Raw genomic sequence first — 13920 nt, 5'->3', positions numbered from 1 at the left:
GATAGCAACTAGGGGGACTGCAAATTACAGATTTTGTTGCTAGCGAACGGTATAAACGCTCGGGGTAGATGTCCCAATGCTCTGGTCGAGGTCTGTGCCGCCGACTCGAGTCTACAAACGCATGAATTATAGCTAGTCACGACGGCAATGAGAGACAAACGAACACCAACATCAAAGACTAGCACAACTAAATACGAAGAAAGGTTGTGTTCAGACCTAAATACTGCACCGAAAACACGGGCTGGAACAGGATAAGGATCTAAGCACATCACATGCTTCAAGAACGGACAAGGGGAGCGCAAGGAAAATTTCTGCTAGACTAGAGAATTATAATTAATTACTACCAATCAGGTATCATTTGCTGCAAATGAGCTTCCTACATTAACTCACATAAGCCGGCCTCGATTGTCCATGGTTGCGGCTCGTCAATTAGAAGTCACGGAAGTCTAGCCCGATTGGTAATTTGAAGGTAATCAACAGAGCTGTAATTTATACGGTAACAAAGGGTGGACCTCCGGTATAACTCGACAGTGGCGGGGTATCTCTCACATGTAGAGCTCAATGAGAAAATGTCCTGGTTTCAGTGCATTATCTACACAACTCTCCGATAGACTCTCATGGGCTGCGCAGAGAGGGACAGAAGATATATATGTCCGCCTTTTGGTCATCTTGTTTAGTTTCAAAGGCCGCTTCATATTAATTATTGACATTGTGACATGTACAGGTACTGTGTAGAAGTTTTCCCGTACAAGGGTGTGAGTTAAATGCCTGATAATCCTCGCAGCGGCTCATGTGGGTTCTCGAACTATTAAAACATCCAACGCATCCATCCCCGGGACACGCACAAAAAAGTCAACAAGAAAAGATAGCTACTATCCAGCACGGGACCTCGGTATGGTTGAAAACTGACGAATTGCTTGGCTACACAGACTCGCGACCCGGCAACTGATCAGTACCTAACAACTTTACAACACCCGGGTTTTGGCAAAATCACCAAACAAACGGCCGGTTGGGAAAGCTCGGATCGGACCATTCAGCAGCCAGTACCTACCTCCGGCATACCTTAGGTTACTCCTCCCCCGCGTCCCATCGTGGAGCTCTTTGGTCTCTGCAATTTTTCCTCTACGAAACACAGGCTACCTGCGCTACCTGTAGGCAAAAGAAAATCCATCCATTGGTTATTTGTTGGATGATCAGGTACCAGTAGAAGAAAGATAATCCACGGACTGGTTGGCTTCGAGCCCCTGTGACCCCGTGTCGAATTCAGCGTCATGACAACCTCACCAGCCTCAGACGTCCCGCATTGGCGGCTGCAGGAACAGCTCCCGGAGTCAGCTGCACCGTTGTCACCACACCACGAGCCTCAAGCACCACCAACAAGACCAACGGCGCCGGCAGCTCCAGACACACCACCGCAACCCGACGCGCCCAGAATCCCATTGCCCTCATCAACCGCCGCCGCCCCGACCACAGGTTCATCGACAAGTGCAACGGCGATCGAGCCCCCGACCTCCAATGCCGCGCCAAGTCCCACTGCTAAGGCCGATCATCAGCACCTGCCGTCATGTACAGGACCCACAACCGCAACCGCGACACCACGCAGCTCTGTCTCCAATTCCAATATATCCGCATCTTCTGTGACAGCGAACATCCCTCAAGACCCTAAAAACGGGACAGTCCCCGGTGGCGTAGACACGGCGGCGCCAGGTGGAAGCTTCCATAGCAGCGAGCAGCCAACGACCGTCACCACTGGAGCCGCCCGGGGAGTGACGGTTGACGGGCCCCCGTCTGCACTAAATGGGCAGCCCCAGCAGTCCCAGAACCCGTCTCAGGTACCCGCTCCGTCGCCGATTCCTGCCCCAGACGCGACAAATTCTGCCGCGACCTCGACCTCAACCTCGACACCTGCGAACGCAACTGTGTCTGCGACCGACCCTGCGACCACGACGATCCCGAGTACCACGATCACAGCCTCTGCTCGATCCAATTTCAGGGACCCTATTCGATGGAGAGACCCCATAACGGTCCATTACGACAGTGACAGTGGCCACGCTCACCCGGCAAGACTCCACGCTCAGTCCGCGCATCCAGCATCAGCATCATCATCATCATCATCGCAGTTGCCGCCGCCGTCGCAATTAAAGTACGAACTGTTCCGGCAACACATTGAGCATCATCCCCCATCGCAACCGGCAACTGAATCACAACTTCCCGCCCAGGCACAATTACAATCTTTGGGCCAGCCTGCTCCAGCTCAAGCCAGATCGCACCACGAACCCAATCGCTGCCCACCGTCTCGATCCCATCCTCAAACTTACCATACGCAACAACCCCCGCTCCAGCCCGCCCCGGTGCCGGTGACCGCGATTCAACCCCCACCGCCTGCGCATTCCCCACGACAGTCATACCAACATCACCTTCAAGCCTCTCCATACCAATATCAAGCCCCGCCGCCCGCGCATCCTCAGCACCATTACCAGCATTCCTATCCTGTCGGGGCCCCTCAGCACCACCCTCCTCCCCCTCCTTCCCAGCAGCAGCACCATCCATACGAGTACCAATATCCATCGCGCAACGACGGCTTGATTTCAAGACCTATCATCATGGACCCGCCTAGGTCGCGGCCCGTGAGCCAGCTGCCGCCACCGGCCGAGCCGATCTCTAGCTCTGGGTTCCCTTCGCCAGCTACAACTCACGCACACCTCAACAAGAAATTCGCAGACGATTGCACGCGGTTGACCTATGCAATCCAACAAAGCACACCCGAGGCCGTTCGGCGCGTTGTTCGAGATAATTGGGAGAAGTGTATGTTGGGTACCGAGTTTCACCAAGCTTTTATTGTAAGTCCACGTGCTTTCACCTGCTTTGGCTTCACATCTTCAAGTCACCAAGCATCCAATCACATTGGGTTTACCTCACCAGATCTTACCCCATCAGAAGTGGATGGAGTACATCTCAGAGTTTATGTCCTCAGCACATGGCGCCCTTTATCACGTAGAATTGCACGCAAGTGGGATGGAATACACAAACTTGAGGAAAGCTGGGACGAGATACCATATAATAAGATGTCGAGGTCATGATATCTCCTCGAAGTTTGCCGTAACCATCTTATCCCATCTTCCGTAGATAATGCGCCTACTTATGGGTTACACCTTCCATATATCTCTAACTACTACCACTTGACCTCATTTTCCCTTTTACACTTCTATTACTCTGGGAGCTCTACTACCAGCCCACGTTCAAAACCCTTTTTCTGACCATATCTTTAGCTGAATGCAGCAATACATCACGCTGTACCATCTATTACACGGCGCGCAGTTAGAGACTTCGGGCAAAAGATGGTTCTCGAGTCAAAGCACGAGTTAATCAGCCATTTCTCGACGGCTGATCTTGATGACATCGCCGACGCTATTATCAACAAGGCCAGCGAGGCCTTTCTGGACAAGTGCCTGAACGCACGACTCCTAACGATTGAGGCGAAACCCTTGATCACGGCCCTTGCCAAGGCTGAACGTCTTGGTTACAATCCTGCGGATATTGTGGAAGAGCAGCACGAGAGGGTCACGCCTACTTCGCAGGCTGCTCGGCCTCCTCCTCCACCCCAGTCAACCTACCCCGGCCGTTTGCAGTGTATGGGGTGCTACAGGGTTTTCACACATCAAGTTCCCTACGAATACGTAAGTGATCTCATACTCAAAATCCTCTCAGGAGAAGTTGCTAACGTAGATTAATATAGCACACGTCGCGCCGACTCTGCACTGTACGTCCCCCGGCGAGCGCAAAGGGCTTCGAGTTTTCATGCCAGTATTGCGGCGAAGGGTTCACCAGAAGTGATGAGCACCAAACGCACGAACGTGCTCGAACTTGCTTCCACCCTGGGCCACCCTTAGCTCGAGGACCCGGTCGTCCTCCTCGCGCTGCTCCAGTCCCTTCGTCTATAGTACAGGCAACGCCAGCGGTTGCTAGGACGATCGACCTGACCTCGGCCGGCTCGACACCCTCTGCTGAAACTCCTGCTGGAACCAAAACCCCTAACGCAGCTGACCCTTACGGCCACTTAACTGAGGAGCAACTAGCGGCAATGGACGCCGACCTCAAGGAAGCAGAAGCGAAGTTTGCACCTAGATTTGCCGAAGCATACGCGATACCCGACGAGAACGAGCGGCGGATCAAGATCGAGGGACTCCGGAATAGCTTCGGTACCAAGCAATCGATGATCAGGAAGAAATACGGAGTCCGCCTTCGCCAACGCCGAACCAAAGCAGAAATCCAAGCAGAGGAGGAGCGAATGGGTCTCGAGAAGCTCAGGAAGAAGCAAAAAGCCGCGGCCCAGCAAGCTGCTGCTGCTGCTGCTTCTGCTTCTGTTTCTGCTGCCACGGGCACGGCTCTCCCTCGTCCAGCCGGTAGCGGTTGGGTTGCGGCTAATGCGCCGCGTGCTAATGCCGTATGGGAGGAGCATGAGGCTAAGAGAAGGCGGATGGACGCAAGCGGGACCTACCAGACGCCTACTAAATCGACACTTTCCGTATCTGAGATCGGCGGTGGCCTCGCTGGTGTCGCGGCCACGGCTGAAACTCATGATCCTACCCGCCCATCACCTATTTCGGGTCATCAGACTGCTAGTAGCAACGGCCAGTCGGAGGATGAAGAGGATAGCGCGTCAGGTTCAGGGAGGTCCAGCACGGCAAATGACGAGATGGATGTCGATGAACAGCCGGGAAGCGGGCCGGCCTCCAGACCACTGCAGAACAACCACAACAGTAACCATAACGACGACGACGACGACGACGACGATTCGGACTCTTCAGACGACGAGGATATCCCATCGACACTACCGGCGCATGTTAGGCAGACGCTAGCGACGAGAAACGCATAGGAGAGTTCTAAGTACTCTACTTGGCATTCGCAAAAACGGGCACAACGATCAGGTCGGAGACGCAAGTCAATGTGGCCAGAGTAAAGGGTAAAATTACGGCAAGCGCGTTCGTGAGGGAAATGGTCGGCATGTTTTGATGGAAAAGGTGTCCATTGTTCTTCCATCATTATCGCTGTGTTGCATGAAAGGAAAGGAAAAGAAAAGGGTCGCGTTATTGCAGCCTCTCAATGGTCACATACTCATATGCTACTATATCACTGTCCCTTCCCGTCTTCCTCGTTGACATCATCCAACCATTATCAAATCAGTATCCCAGTCTGGCTTCAGTGTGCTTTTCTTTTACAATTTCTTTGTTCCCCATTGCATATCATATCACATGGTTATCGTTATCATCATTGCATGGCGAGAACTGGAATTTTATAGGGGTGACAGAAAAAGAAAGGAGTTTTTGCGCCATATGGGATATCATTTATCCCCAGTGAGAGAATACTTAGCCATACCTAAATAGGTACATACGCACGTTGAAGCCGTTTCTTATCGAGGCCGCGAAGAATGGAGAAATGGACAAATAGTCAAGGCATCCAGCCTTTGAAAGGAAAGCCGAAAAGTTGTGGCTTATGAGCTAGGTATAGCATCCCATATTTATCATATTTGCGTTATTCTTACAAAAGTTGTTCAAGAACGACTTGGGTTTAGTTAGAATCCAATGGTTTAGATCCTATAGATATACCCCGTCTACTCACATAGACAGAGAGAGGGGTGGAAACCCGTTAGCGAGCTTACAGTTACGTGGTAGCTCTCTGAGAACTCACTCACAACGTAATAATGGTTCAGCTGTATGTCTGTCCACCATTATGCTTCTGATCTTGTCCTAATAAGTGCAGCTTACCTCTGAATGAAACACATACGACCATAGATGGTAGAAAACTCGGGATCCCGTCCGCTCTCCCATAGATAAGCTACCAATCGCCTGACTAGTAGTTGGGTCGGTGACGACCAGCGAATCCCAGGTGTTGTATGTTTTTTTTTTTCTTTTCGCAGATATCTTTTTTTTCTTTCGCTGCTGCATCACATTGAATTCCTCTTGCACCCATGTACGTCGACATATGTTTTGAAGCGGGAACAGCATGGGTTCGGTTGTTGACGGCGAACTCGAGAAAATGGTGGCTTGTCTATGGGAGTACTAGTAATCTTTTGTAGCTTTTAACAGGGGATTTGATGGCTCAGCTACACCTCTGTCGGGATATAAATGTTAGGGCGAGTAACGCAATCGTTGCGGGTAACGGCGCGTTCCGAACCCAGTCATAGCGCAGCCGGGCACTAAGGTTGCTTCTGTTAGGCATACGTAGTCAGTTATCATGTGTGGCTCGGCACTTTTAGTGGGACGATGTTAACAGTTACTATCAATTATAACGTCTGTGATATCCCCATCCAACAAAAGCCGTGGATGTAGATCACCGAAGTATGCAAGGCATCGAAGTACCAATGGCCATTCTCGGATATATTTCCATCCGCTATGTTCTTACGACAAGCTCCCGGTATGGTATGGTCACGTTTGACCCATTCGCGTGCTATAACTATGCTACTCCTCCGGTCTGAATCCATCAATGATGTCCTTTGTTTCTTTATCGAGAGCCGCCTTGCGGTTGGTTTTGACTCTCGAAACCAGAGCGTGCCACTCGGTTGCGTTAGGCTTCAGCTTTGGATGGTCCAACAACCCTCTCAAGAATTTTACTAACCCCCGAGTTTCAATGACCATCTCCAGGATGTCTGCTCTGTTTTGCGTGTTCACCGTGGACAAGATCTTATGGAACTCCTCGGCTTGACAATATGTCGGAAATCTACTAAGAATCAACCATACTGTCGCACCATGTCCTCTCTTAACAGCAACTCAAAACCAACTGTGGCGGGCTGATCGCCGACGTGATGGGAATGGGCAAGACCCTTAGTACCCTTGTCACCATCCTACATACATTGCAATCTGCCGTTGACTTTGCCGACTTTACGTTTCGTCAAGCTGACCACAAAACACCTACAAGAGCCACCTTGGTTGTAGTACCCTCACGGCGTAGGTTCTACCCCAATCGAAGTCCTGCGGTTTTAAGCTATAGCTGATTGCGTCTTATGAAGAGCTGATCGACAACTGGCAATCCGAGATTGAACGGTAAGAGTCAAATCATTCGCACCGCACTTCTCGACTGGCAAGCTGATGTAAAACCACCTCTACTTCTAGTCACATGTCTGGAGCTCTGCACGTCACAATATTCCATGGGGAACAAAAGCCTCGGGGATACGAGACTCTCATGGACACAGATCTGGTTCTCACGACATACTCTACACTCGCATCCGATTACAAGAGAAGCGGTTTGCTTCACAGAATGGAGTGGTATAGGGTAGTTCTCGATGAAGGTAGGTAACATTCAACCTTTTTCTGTTTATCCAAAATTGCGGATTTGCTGAAATATTTCAACATTGACATATTTGACAGCACACGAAATGCTTCTACACACTACTTCCGAGCCGCTGCAACTCTCAATACTACCAGACGGTGGTGCTTGACAGGTACACCCATTCAAAACAAGCTAGAGGATCTCTCATCTCTTGCGGATTTCCTTCGGTTACCGCCTTATTTGGCGAAAAATGCTTTCCGAAAGCACGTTCTGGAGCCCCTCTCCGGGGGAGGCAGGTGCAACTCTGAACCATTGCGAGCCTACCTCCGTTCGTACTGTCTCCGCCGAACGGATAAATGTCTCGATGTACCCCCATCAACGTCCAAGATCATTTATCTGGCTCTCTCTGATCAAGAACAGTGGACTTACGATGCTATTTTGAGCAGGACAAAATGGCTTTTGGACGACATCGTCAGTGGCAAAGATACAGGTACCCTCAAGCTGTACAATGTACTATTCACTGCTATCCTGAAGATGCGCATGATGTGCAATCATGGTACTTTGAACCCTCTATGGGCCTCTGCGGATTACCTTACGCCACAGCACGGGGAGGTTGACACGTCGTGTGAACGATGCTCATCCTTAGAGAATGACGTGGACTTTGGGGATATTCAGTTCTGCCCAAACTGTCGTCGCCCTCTTCAACCTGGTAGTCATTTCGTGAATGCAGGAGAGAGTCCTGACCCAACTGGCTTGTTGGGCGACGCCATCGCAGACACAATCGATATCAATAGCTCGTTGCAGACAGACCTGTTCTCAACGAAGCTTAAAGCCGTGAGAAAGCAAGTACTTGAAGCTGGAACGGGCACCAAGCAGTAAGTATTGCCATAGCTCATGGAAATTTGCCGGACATTGGCAACAGAACTGACGAGAACGACCCAGCCTCATATTTTCTCAGTGGATACCCACTCTATACGGGCTTGTCCACATATTCAGAGACGCAGGTGTCGCTGCACTCCTTGTGCATGGCAAAACAAGCATCTCCGAGCGAACGAGACTTATCAGGACTTTCCAGGGAGATCCTCAAGCGTTCATCCTAATCATGTCTGTGGGTACAGGGGCAGTCGGGTAAGTCACAAACCATGTCTTCCAGGTATCATACATTCTGGATCGCTCTGCTAACGTTTGCCAAAGACTGAATCTCACAGCGGCAAGTCACGTACATGTCGTTGAGCCGCACTGGAATCCTTCAGTCGAGGCTCAGGCTATTGCTAGGGCAGTTCGCATGGGCCAGACGAAAAATGTCCTTGTGACAAGGTACATTATGAAAAGAACCGTGGAAGACGTAAGCGACGCATGCGACAACCTCCCCCCCCCCCCCATGTTCACCTACCGACAGCGGTACTAACCAAAGCCAAAGAACATCGTTGCATTACAGACCAAGAAGCAAACGCTCGCGAAGCTGACATTCGACACCGGTGATGGGGTCAACGATAACCTGGAGGTAAGATGGCCACGTACCAATTCAGGCTCAATGCCAAAGGAGCAGTCACTAGAACTAAAACTCTGCTTCTACAACCACAGGACTTCAAGGCCGTGCTAGGTGTTAAACTCGATTAATGGCTGTCTGTCACACGGACATCGCCTACAGTCCTTTTTTTTTTTTTTTTTTTTTTTTTTTTTTTTTTTTGGGTTGTTATTCTTATTCAAAGGGAGGAGGGAGGGGGTCCGTTCTCGTATCCTTCTCTCATTTCCATAAGTTTGTTACTCTTTCTAGTTTGACCTAACTTTCCCCTCAAATCGATAGTTCACAGTGGACTCTTGGTAGTACCGAGTTGAGTTGGGACTTTCTGTTCATGTGCATGCTATTGTACAATTGACTATGCAATTTGTACGATAATTATTCTCAACTGTACTGCTTTTCACATATTGTACGTATGGAAGACCAAATGGTATGCAGTTAGTCAATCCATTATTTCCTTCCATCTGCCGTTGGAACTATCCCACTAACTGCCCCAACATGTCATCCATACAGATACAAATACGAAAACTTTACTTGGTCGTCATTATACGTATCGCAAAAAGAGCAGTAAGAAAACCCCACAGCTCATGCCTAAACTCCACTTGAACTGCACCGCGGCACTAGTACCCGCTCGCTTGTAGCATGCATGCTCTTCATAAAGAAGAAGAGGACCGTCCTCCCAAGACATACATAGGAAAAAGAACTTGTCACATGTTCAAATATGACTGACAAAAAGCAAGTCAATTGCCATGTCCCACACCAGCTCCCTCTTTATCCAACCCCTCACCCAGTAACCCTCCTCACCCAAAGCGTAGTAGGCTCAAAAGTCGCCTCCTTCTCTTGCCTCTTATACGCCCGATGCAACTTCAGTCCCAGCTCGTACATCTGCCTCTGCACCTCTGCCAGCTCTGTTTTTAGGCCTTCGACTTTTTGTTTTTCTGTTTCGCGCTTGCGGCGGACCGCCTCGCTGTTCAAAATGTTGTCCGTCGGCATCAGCTCTGTCATCTGTTTGATGGAGCGGGTGATGTTGATGCGACGGTTACCGAGGGCCTGGATTTGCGCGTCGTAGAGCGCTACGCGCTCAGAGGCGGTGAGGTCTTTAGGGCTGGAAGGCTTGCCGTCGTGGAGGGACAAAGCTTCGAGTTCAGGAGGAGCCGGAGGGAGGGATTTGTTGATGTCGGAGGGGGTGGCGGAGACGCGCCTGGGAGTAGGTTTGAATCCATTTGCGATACCGACTCGACGGTCGCGGGCAGCGGGAGATTCGCGGTCGACGACACTCTCGTAGGGGGAGACGATTTGGTCTTTGAGGGAGACGACGATGGGGACTTGGTTTTTCTTGTAGTCGAAGCCTTCAAGTTTGGGTCTGCTCCTGTTCATGATGGATTGTACCGGCTCTTCGTCCTTGGGGCTCTCTGAACGACGCCGCTGCGAAATGCTGGATAATGAGGGCTGGTAATCACTATTGTCATGGAAATCATCCAGGGACTCGCGTGGGGCGTGGGTTATGGTGGATATGCTGGACGCATACGTTGTCACGCTGAAACGCGAAGGGGGTTTTATACAAGGTTCATCGGCCGGAAGCGGGTTGGCAGCCACGGGTTGGGGGGTAGGAGGCTGTTGCTTCGGTCTCGGCACCTCAGGTTGCTGCTGGGAGTAAACTGAAGAGAAAGAGTCCTGGGATTGATGGTTGGCGTAAGATGAGGTGGGCTTCCTCTGAACCGATTTCGGCTGTGAGCTCTGTGGGCTGGAGTTCACAGAAGTGTTTGTTGGTGAAACAGGGGTGAACGCCATCGGAGGTTGAGGACCCATACCGTCACGTTTGAGCTGCTGGGCTGCTACGAACGGTGCATCTCCTCGTGGGGTAATCGCAGAATACGGTGGACTCGGATAAATTGGACTTCTCAGCGGTCGCGGTGTCGTCGCAGACTGCGGGTGAACCTGAGACGAGGATATGACTCTCTGGCCGGGGTCCCGTGGCGCAAACCCCATCGGTGCACCAGCACGAGCTGGCGGGGATATTTGATTCCGTCTAGGAATACCCAGAGACAACTCGGGTCTTTGACTGGGTCCGGAATCTTGCGACACAACCCGTCTACCATCGCGATCGGGTATCCTCAGTGGGGGGACCTTAGGAGGACCACGGACGGGATCAACGATAGCTGTTCGACCGCTTGGTCCACGCCAACCAGGACGATTGGCCGCGAAAGCTCCTGCTGCTGGGTCTGACCCGCTTTCTCGTGGGCTCGCGCTCATCATCCTCATCATTCTATCCCTGGCAGAAGCCATTTTCGGCTGTGGCCCTGCAAACGGCGGCGGCGGCGGCGGCTGGCGAGCGGATCTCGGATCTGGGCCATGGGGGGCACCCGGCGGAGGCCTGTTCAGCGGACGGCCATGCGCGCTGTCCAGATGTTCGCCGGTTACCGGATCAAACAAAGGTAAACCCGGTCCCGGGGCCCGGGGTTGTCGCGATGGGGGTGCACGATTCACATGAGTATTGCGAAGGGCCGCGTCCGAAAGTCTGCGCTGGCCACGGGGCATCACGTTGATGCTGGCCGCAGCATTGAGCTTCGATGGAGGTGAGTGGGAACCCGGACCCTGGTAAAAGTGTGGATGTTGGGTCCTCCCATAGGGCTGAGGTTCGGAAGCTCCTTGCGCCGTCTCCTCATATTCTTCCTCGATCGGCGAGACATCGCCCGGTGGAAGGATGGGAGGCCGATGGTGGGGCTGAGCATAGCTCGGCTCTGGCGAGCTGGGGGGCGAAATCTCCTCGCCCCCTCGATAGCGTTGAAAGTAATGGGACGCCAGCGTGCTAGGTTGCTTGGGGTCGTGGGGTGCAAGAGGCGGAGAAATTTCCGAGTAGATTGATGAGGTGGGTCGGTAGGGTCGGTAGGTCTGTTTTTGCTGAACGGCTGTGAGACGTCGCGGGTTTCTGGGCGGGGGTTGCACCGGGACGGTCTTGCTACAAGTCGGCGAAGCGTGGTTAGTTTTACCGCGATTGTAACAGTCACAGCGCCCAATTGAGTGGGCGGTTGTTCGCTTATCGACTTAGGAATCTAAGCTTTGCTGAAGGGATAAGAAGACGATTTGGCCAACATTGAGAGAAAGAGATTAGGGAGAGCAACTGTTCTTCTCGAGGTATTCTTGACTACACATCGCTTGATGTCGCTCGAACAGCCAAGGTGGGACGAGGTTGTAGATAAATGATGCATAGGTAGCGACGGAAGGGGCGTGGTAGGTAGTGGCATGTGTTTGTTTCAAAGGCGCGCAGCATCCTGTCAACCAGGCATAGGTATCGTGGCACAGCGAACACGAGTACCTAGGTAAGGTAGCCAACGGAGGCTGATGGAAGCTGTCCAACTCAGGCGTGTAATCCACCACTTAGAGACAACTAGCGTGTGGGACTAGTAAAGAAACCCGCCCTGCAGCTTGTGTCAAGGGCACCGGTTCAGCTTGTCCAGCCAAATACCGACAACCAGACAACAAAATGCTGGGAGAATTCCTGCCCCGTGAAACACGACGGACAAAGGAATGAATGTGCCATTGAGACACGGAATGGGGAAATGGAAAACAAATGCTTACTGTCCAGATACTCTAGCACTTATGCCCAGGCCCGTAGCCGCATGAGATGCAGACAGAGGTTGGTCAATGTCGTTCTTGCTGTCGCTGTCGTTGTCGTCGAGGAACTCGAACCTGGTGGGAGCGGCACGCCTGAGAGGAGCGAGCTTGGTTTGGGCGGGCATTTTCAGGGTCTTTCCCAAGTTGATATCCTGTTGTCTTCCTAGTCCACGATCTTCTGCGCTTATGCTGGGTAGGTTGCAAGATCGTCAAGCGCCGGGCACGGGTTGGAGCATAAACAACCTCGAGAGCCGAGACGGGCGTTTTCTAGCTCGGTCGAATGCTTCGGGCACGGTATTAGATATTAAATATTGTGAAGAAGAAGGCCAAAGTCGGGACCAAGAATTCCGAACTCAAAATATCTGAGCGAGTGTCTGCCAACCCGGCCAGCAGGGATGCGTTTCAGTCTAGAGAGGCCTGGAACGAAAAGGTCTTGGGATTGAACGAATCGTCAGGATGCGAGAGGTGGCCGGCAGTATTTAAGCGTGGCCGTTTCCCGCGACCCGGAGAACAAGTCGACCGTGTCTGGTGCTTTGTGAACCCGGGGGGAAAATAAACTTTTTGCTGAACCGTCGTACCTGTCCGTATGTATGGCTAGTCGCTCACCCCCAGACGGCCCCCAGGTCTGATGCTATGTCCAATCCCAAAGTAAGGACTGGCGTAACGCGTTGCGAGATTCTGTTTGGGATGCTGAACCGTTGGCTGTCGTTGATGGGTGAAGTTGAAACAACCTGGGGTCGCTCGTGATTGGTTGAAAGGATGCGGTACCAGAAGATTGGAATGGACGATGCGAAAATTGTGCGAAGGAAGGGAGAAAGGCACGATGTAAAAGGAAGAGATAGCTGAGGATTGAGGAAACACCTACAAACTTAGTCTTGGTAGCTTTTTCAAATTCCTTCGAGTTCGATACTTCTCTACGATCCATCCTGCATGATATAAGATTATTCAGGACCGTTGAAACTCCCGAGCTCCCATCCCAAGATGTGAGGTGAATTGGGTGACCAGACGGCGGTTGATCAACGCCCAGCTCCGAACCCCAGCAATGGAACCATCCATGACTAGGTAGCAGCCCTGTTACCCCATACTGTTCCTGTAAACAAACCTGGTATTTCCCCTGCTCATCTTGCTGACTGCCCTACAGCGGGCTAGTTTCTTGATTCCTGGCCCCTCGCGAAACGTCACTTCACCACATCCGCCGTCTTGTAGGTTTTCTGTTTGTCGTCATTGTCGAGGTTGCAATCGGCGGAAGATATTCTTCTGTCTGTTCGCCTCTTCCTCGGCGTTGGAAGAATAACTTGACGGCAGATTGCTCTTCCAAGTTTTTGTCAACAAACGGCAGGATGGAAGATGAAGGGAATGTTCCATGTTTCACAACTTAGGTTGGATGGTCAACCACGATAAACGTCCAACATCCCCGCTTCACCCTCAATTTGTTTGGATGAACGTTACTTCCCACCAGTTCTGTACCTGCGTCGAATTGTGGACGCCGCTTGCAGGGGTGAGCTCGTAGCTCACAG

The 13920-nt window shown here is 51.6% G+C and overlaps 3 protein-coding genes and 1 non-coding gene across 4 annotated transcripts; 3 read left to right on the top strand and 1 right to left on the bottom strand.

The window, feature by feature from the left end:
- The first annotated feature begins 821 nt into the window (after positions 1 to 821).
- On the top strand, positions 822 to 5589 carry NCU04423 (hypothetical protein). Its single transcript, XM_952407.2, has 3 exons — positions 822 to 2840; positions 3270 to 3677; positions 3737 to 5589. Exons 1-3 carry the CDS (start codon positions 1272 to 1274, stop codon positions 4874 to 4876), a joined length of 3117 nt encoding a protein of 1038 aa, XP_957500.2. The 5' UTR covers positions 822 to 1271; the 3' UTR covers positions 4877 to 5589.
- A 209-nt stretch (positions 5590 to 5798) lies between these two features.
- NCU15633 lies at positions 5799 to 5898 on the top strand. The gene has a single exon (XR_897890.1). It is a non-coding gene; the product is annotated as a 5S ribosomal RNA (ribosomal RNA).
- A 904-nt stretch (positions 5899 to 6802) lies between these two features.
- NCU04424 (hypothetical protein) lies at positions 6803 to 8886 on the top strand (the record flags this gene model as incomplete). The annotated part of the gene is made up of 8 exons (XM_952408.2): positions 6803 to 6887; positions 7007 to 7040; positions 7110 to 7285; positions 7439 to 8141; positions 8209 to 8394; positions 8461 to 8611; positions 8705 to 8770; positions 8851 to 8886. The coding sequence occupies 8 exons, from the start codon at positions 6803 to 6805 to the stop codon at positions 8884 to 8886; spliced, it is 1437 nt and encodes a 478-aa protein (XP_957501.2).
- Positions 8887 to 9079: 193 nt separating this feature from the next.
- NCU04425 (hypothetical protein) lies at positions 9080 to 13079 on the bottom strand. The gene is made up of 2 exons (XM_952409.3): positions 12368 to 13079; positions 9080 to 11747 (listed from the first exon to the last, which is right to left on the bottom strand). Exons 1-2 carry the CDS (start codon positions 12526 to 12528, stop codon positions 9572 to 9574), a joined length of 2337 nt encoding a protein of 778 aa, XP_957502.1. The 5' UTR covers positions 12529 to 13079; the 3' UTR covers positions 9080 to 9571.
- Positions 13080 to 13920: the final 841 nt, after the last annotated feature.

Source organism: Neurospora crassa, linkage group IV (assembly GCF_000182925.2).
Source record: "Neurospora crassa OR74A linkage group IV, whole genome shotgun sequence".
NCBI lineage: Eukaryota > Fungi > Ascomycota > Sordariomycetes > Sordariales > Sordariaceae > Neurospora > Neurospora crassa.
Note: the sequence above shows the minus strand (reverse complement) of the source record. Positions and strands in the feature narration are given on the sequence as shown.

Bases quoted from the DNA above. Each gene is read 5' to 3' on its own strand.
- NCU04423 (XM_952407.2), top strand. From the start codon at position 1,272: ATGACAACCTCACCAGCCTCAGACGTCCCGCATTGGCGGCTGCAGGAA. The intron at 2,841-3,269 runs GTAAGTCCACGT...CCATATCTTTAG, and splicing joins AGTTTCACCAAGCTTTTATT to CTGAATGCAGCAATACATCA. The intron at 3,678-3,736 runs GTAAGTGATCTC...AGATTAATATAG, and splicing joins ATCAAGTTCCCTACGAATAC to CACACGTCGCGCCGACTCTG.
- NCU04425 (XM_952409.3), bottom strand. From the start codon at position 12,528: ATGCCCGCCCAAACCAAGCTCGCTCCTCTCAGGCGTGCCGCTCCCACC. The intron at 11,748-12,367 runs GTAAGCATTTGT...GCCGACTTGTAG, and splicing joins AGTGCTAGAGTATCTGGACA to CAAGACCGTCCCGGTGCAAC.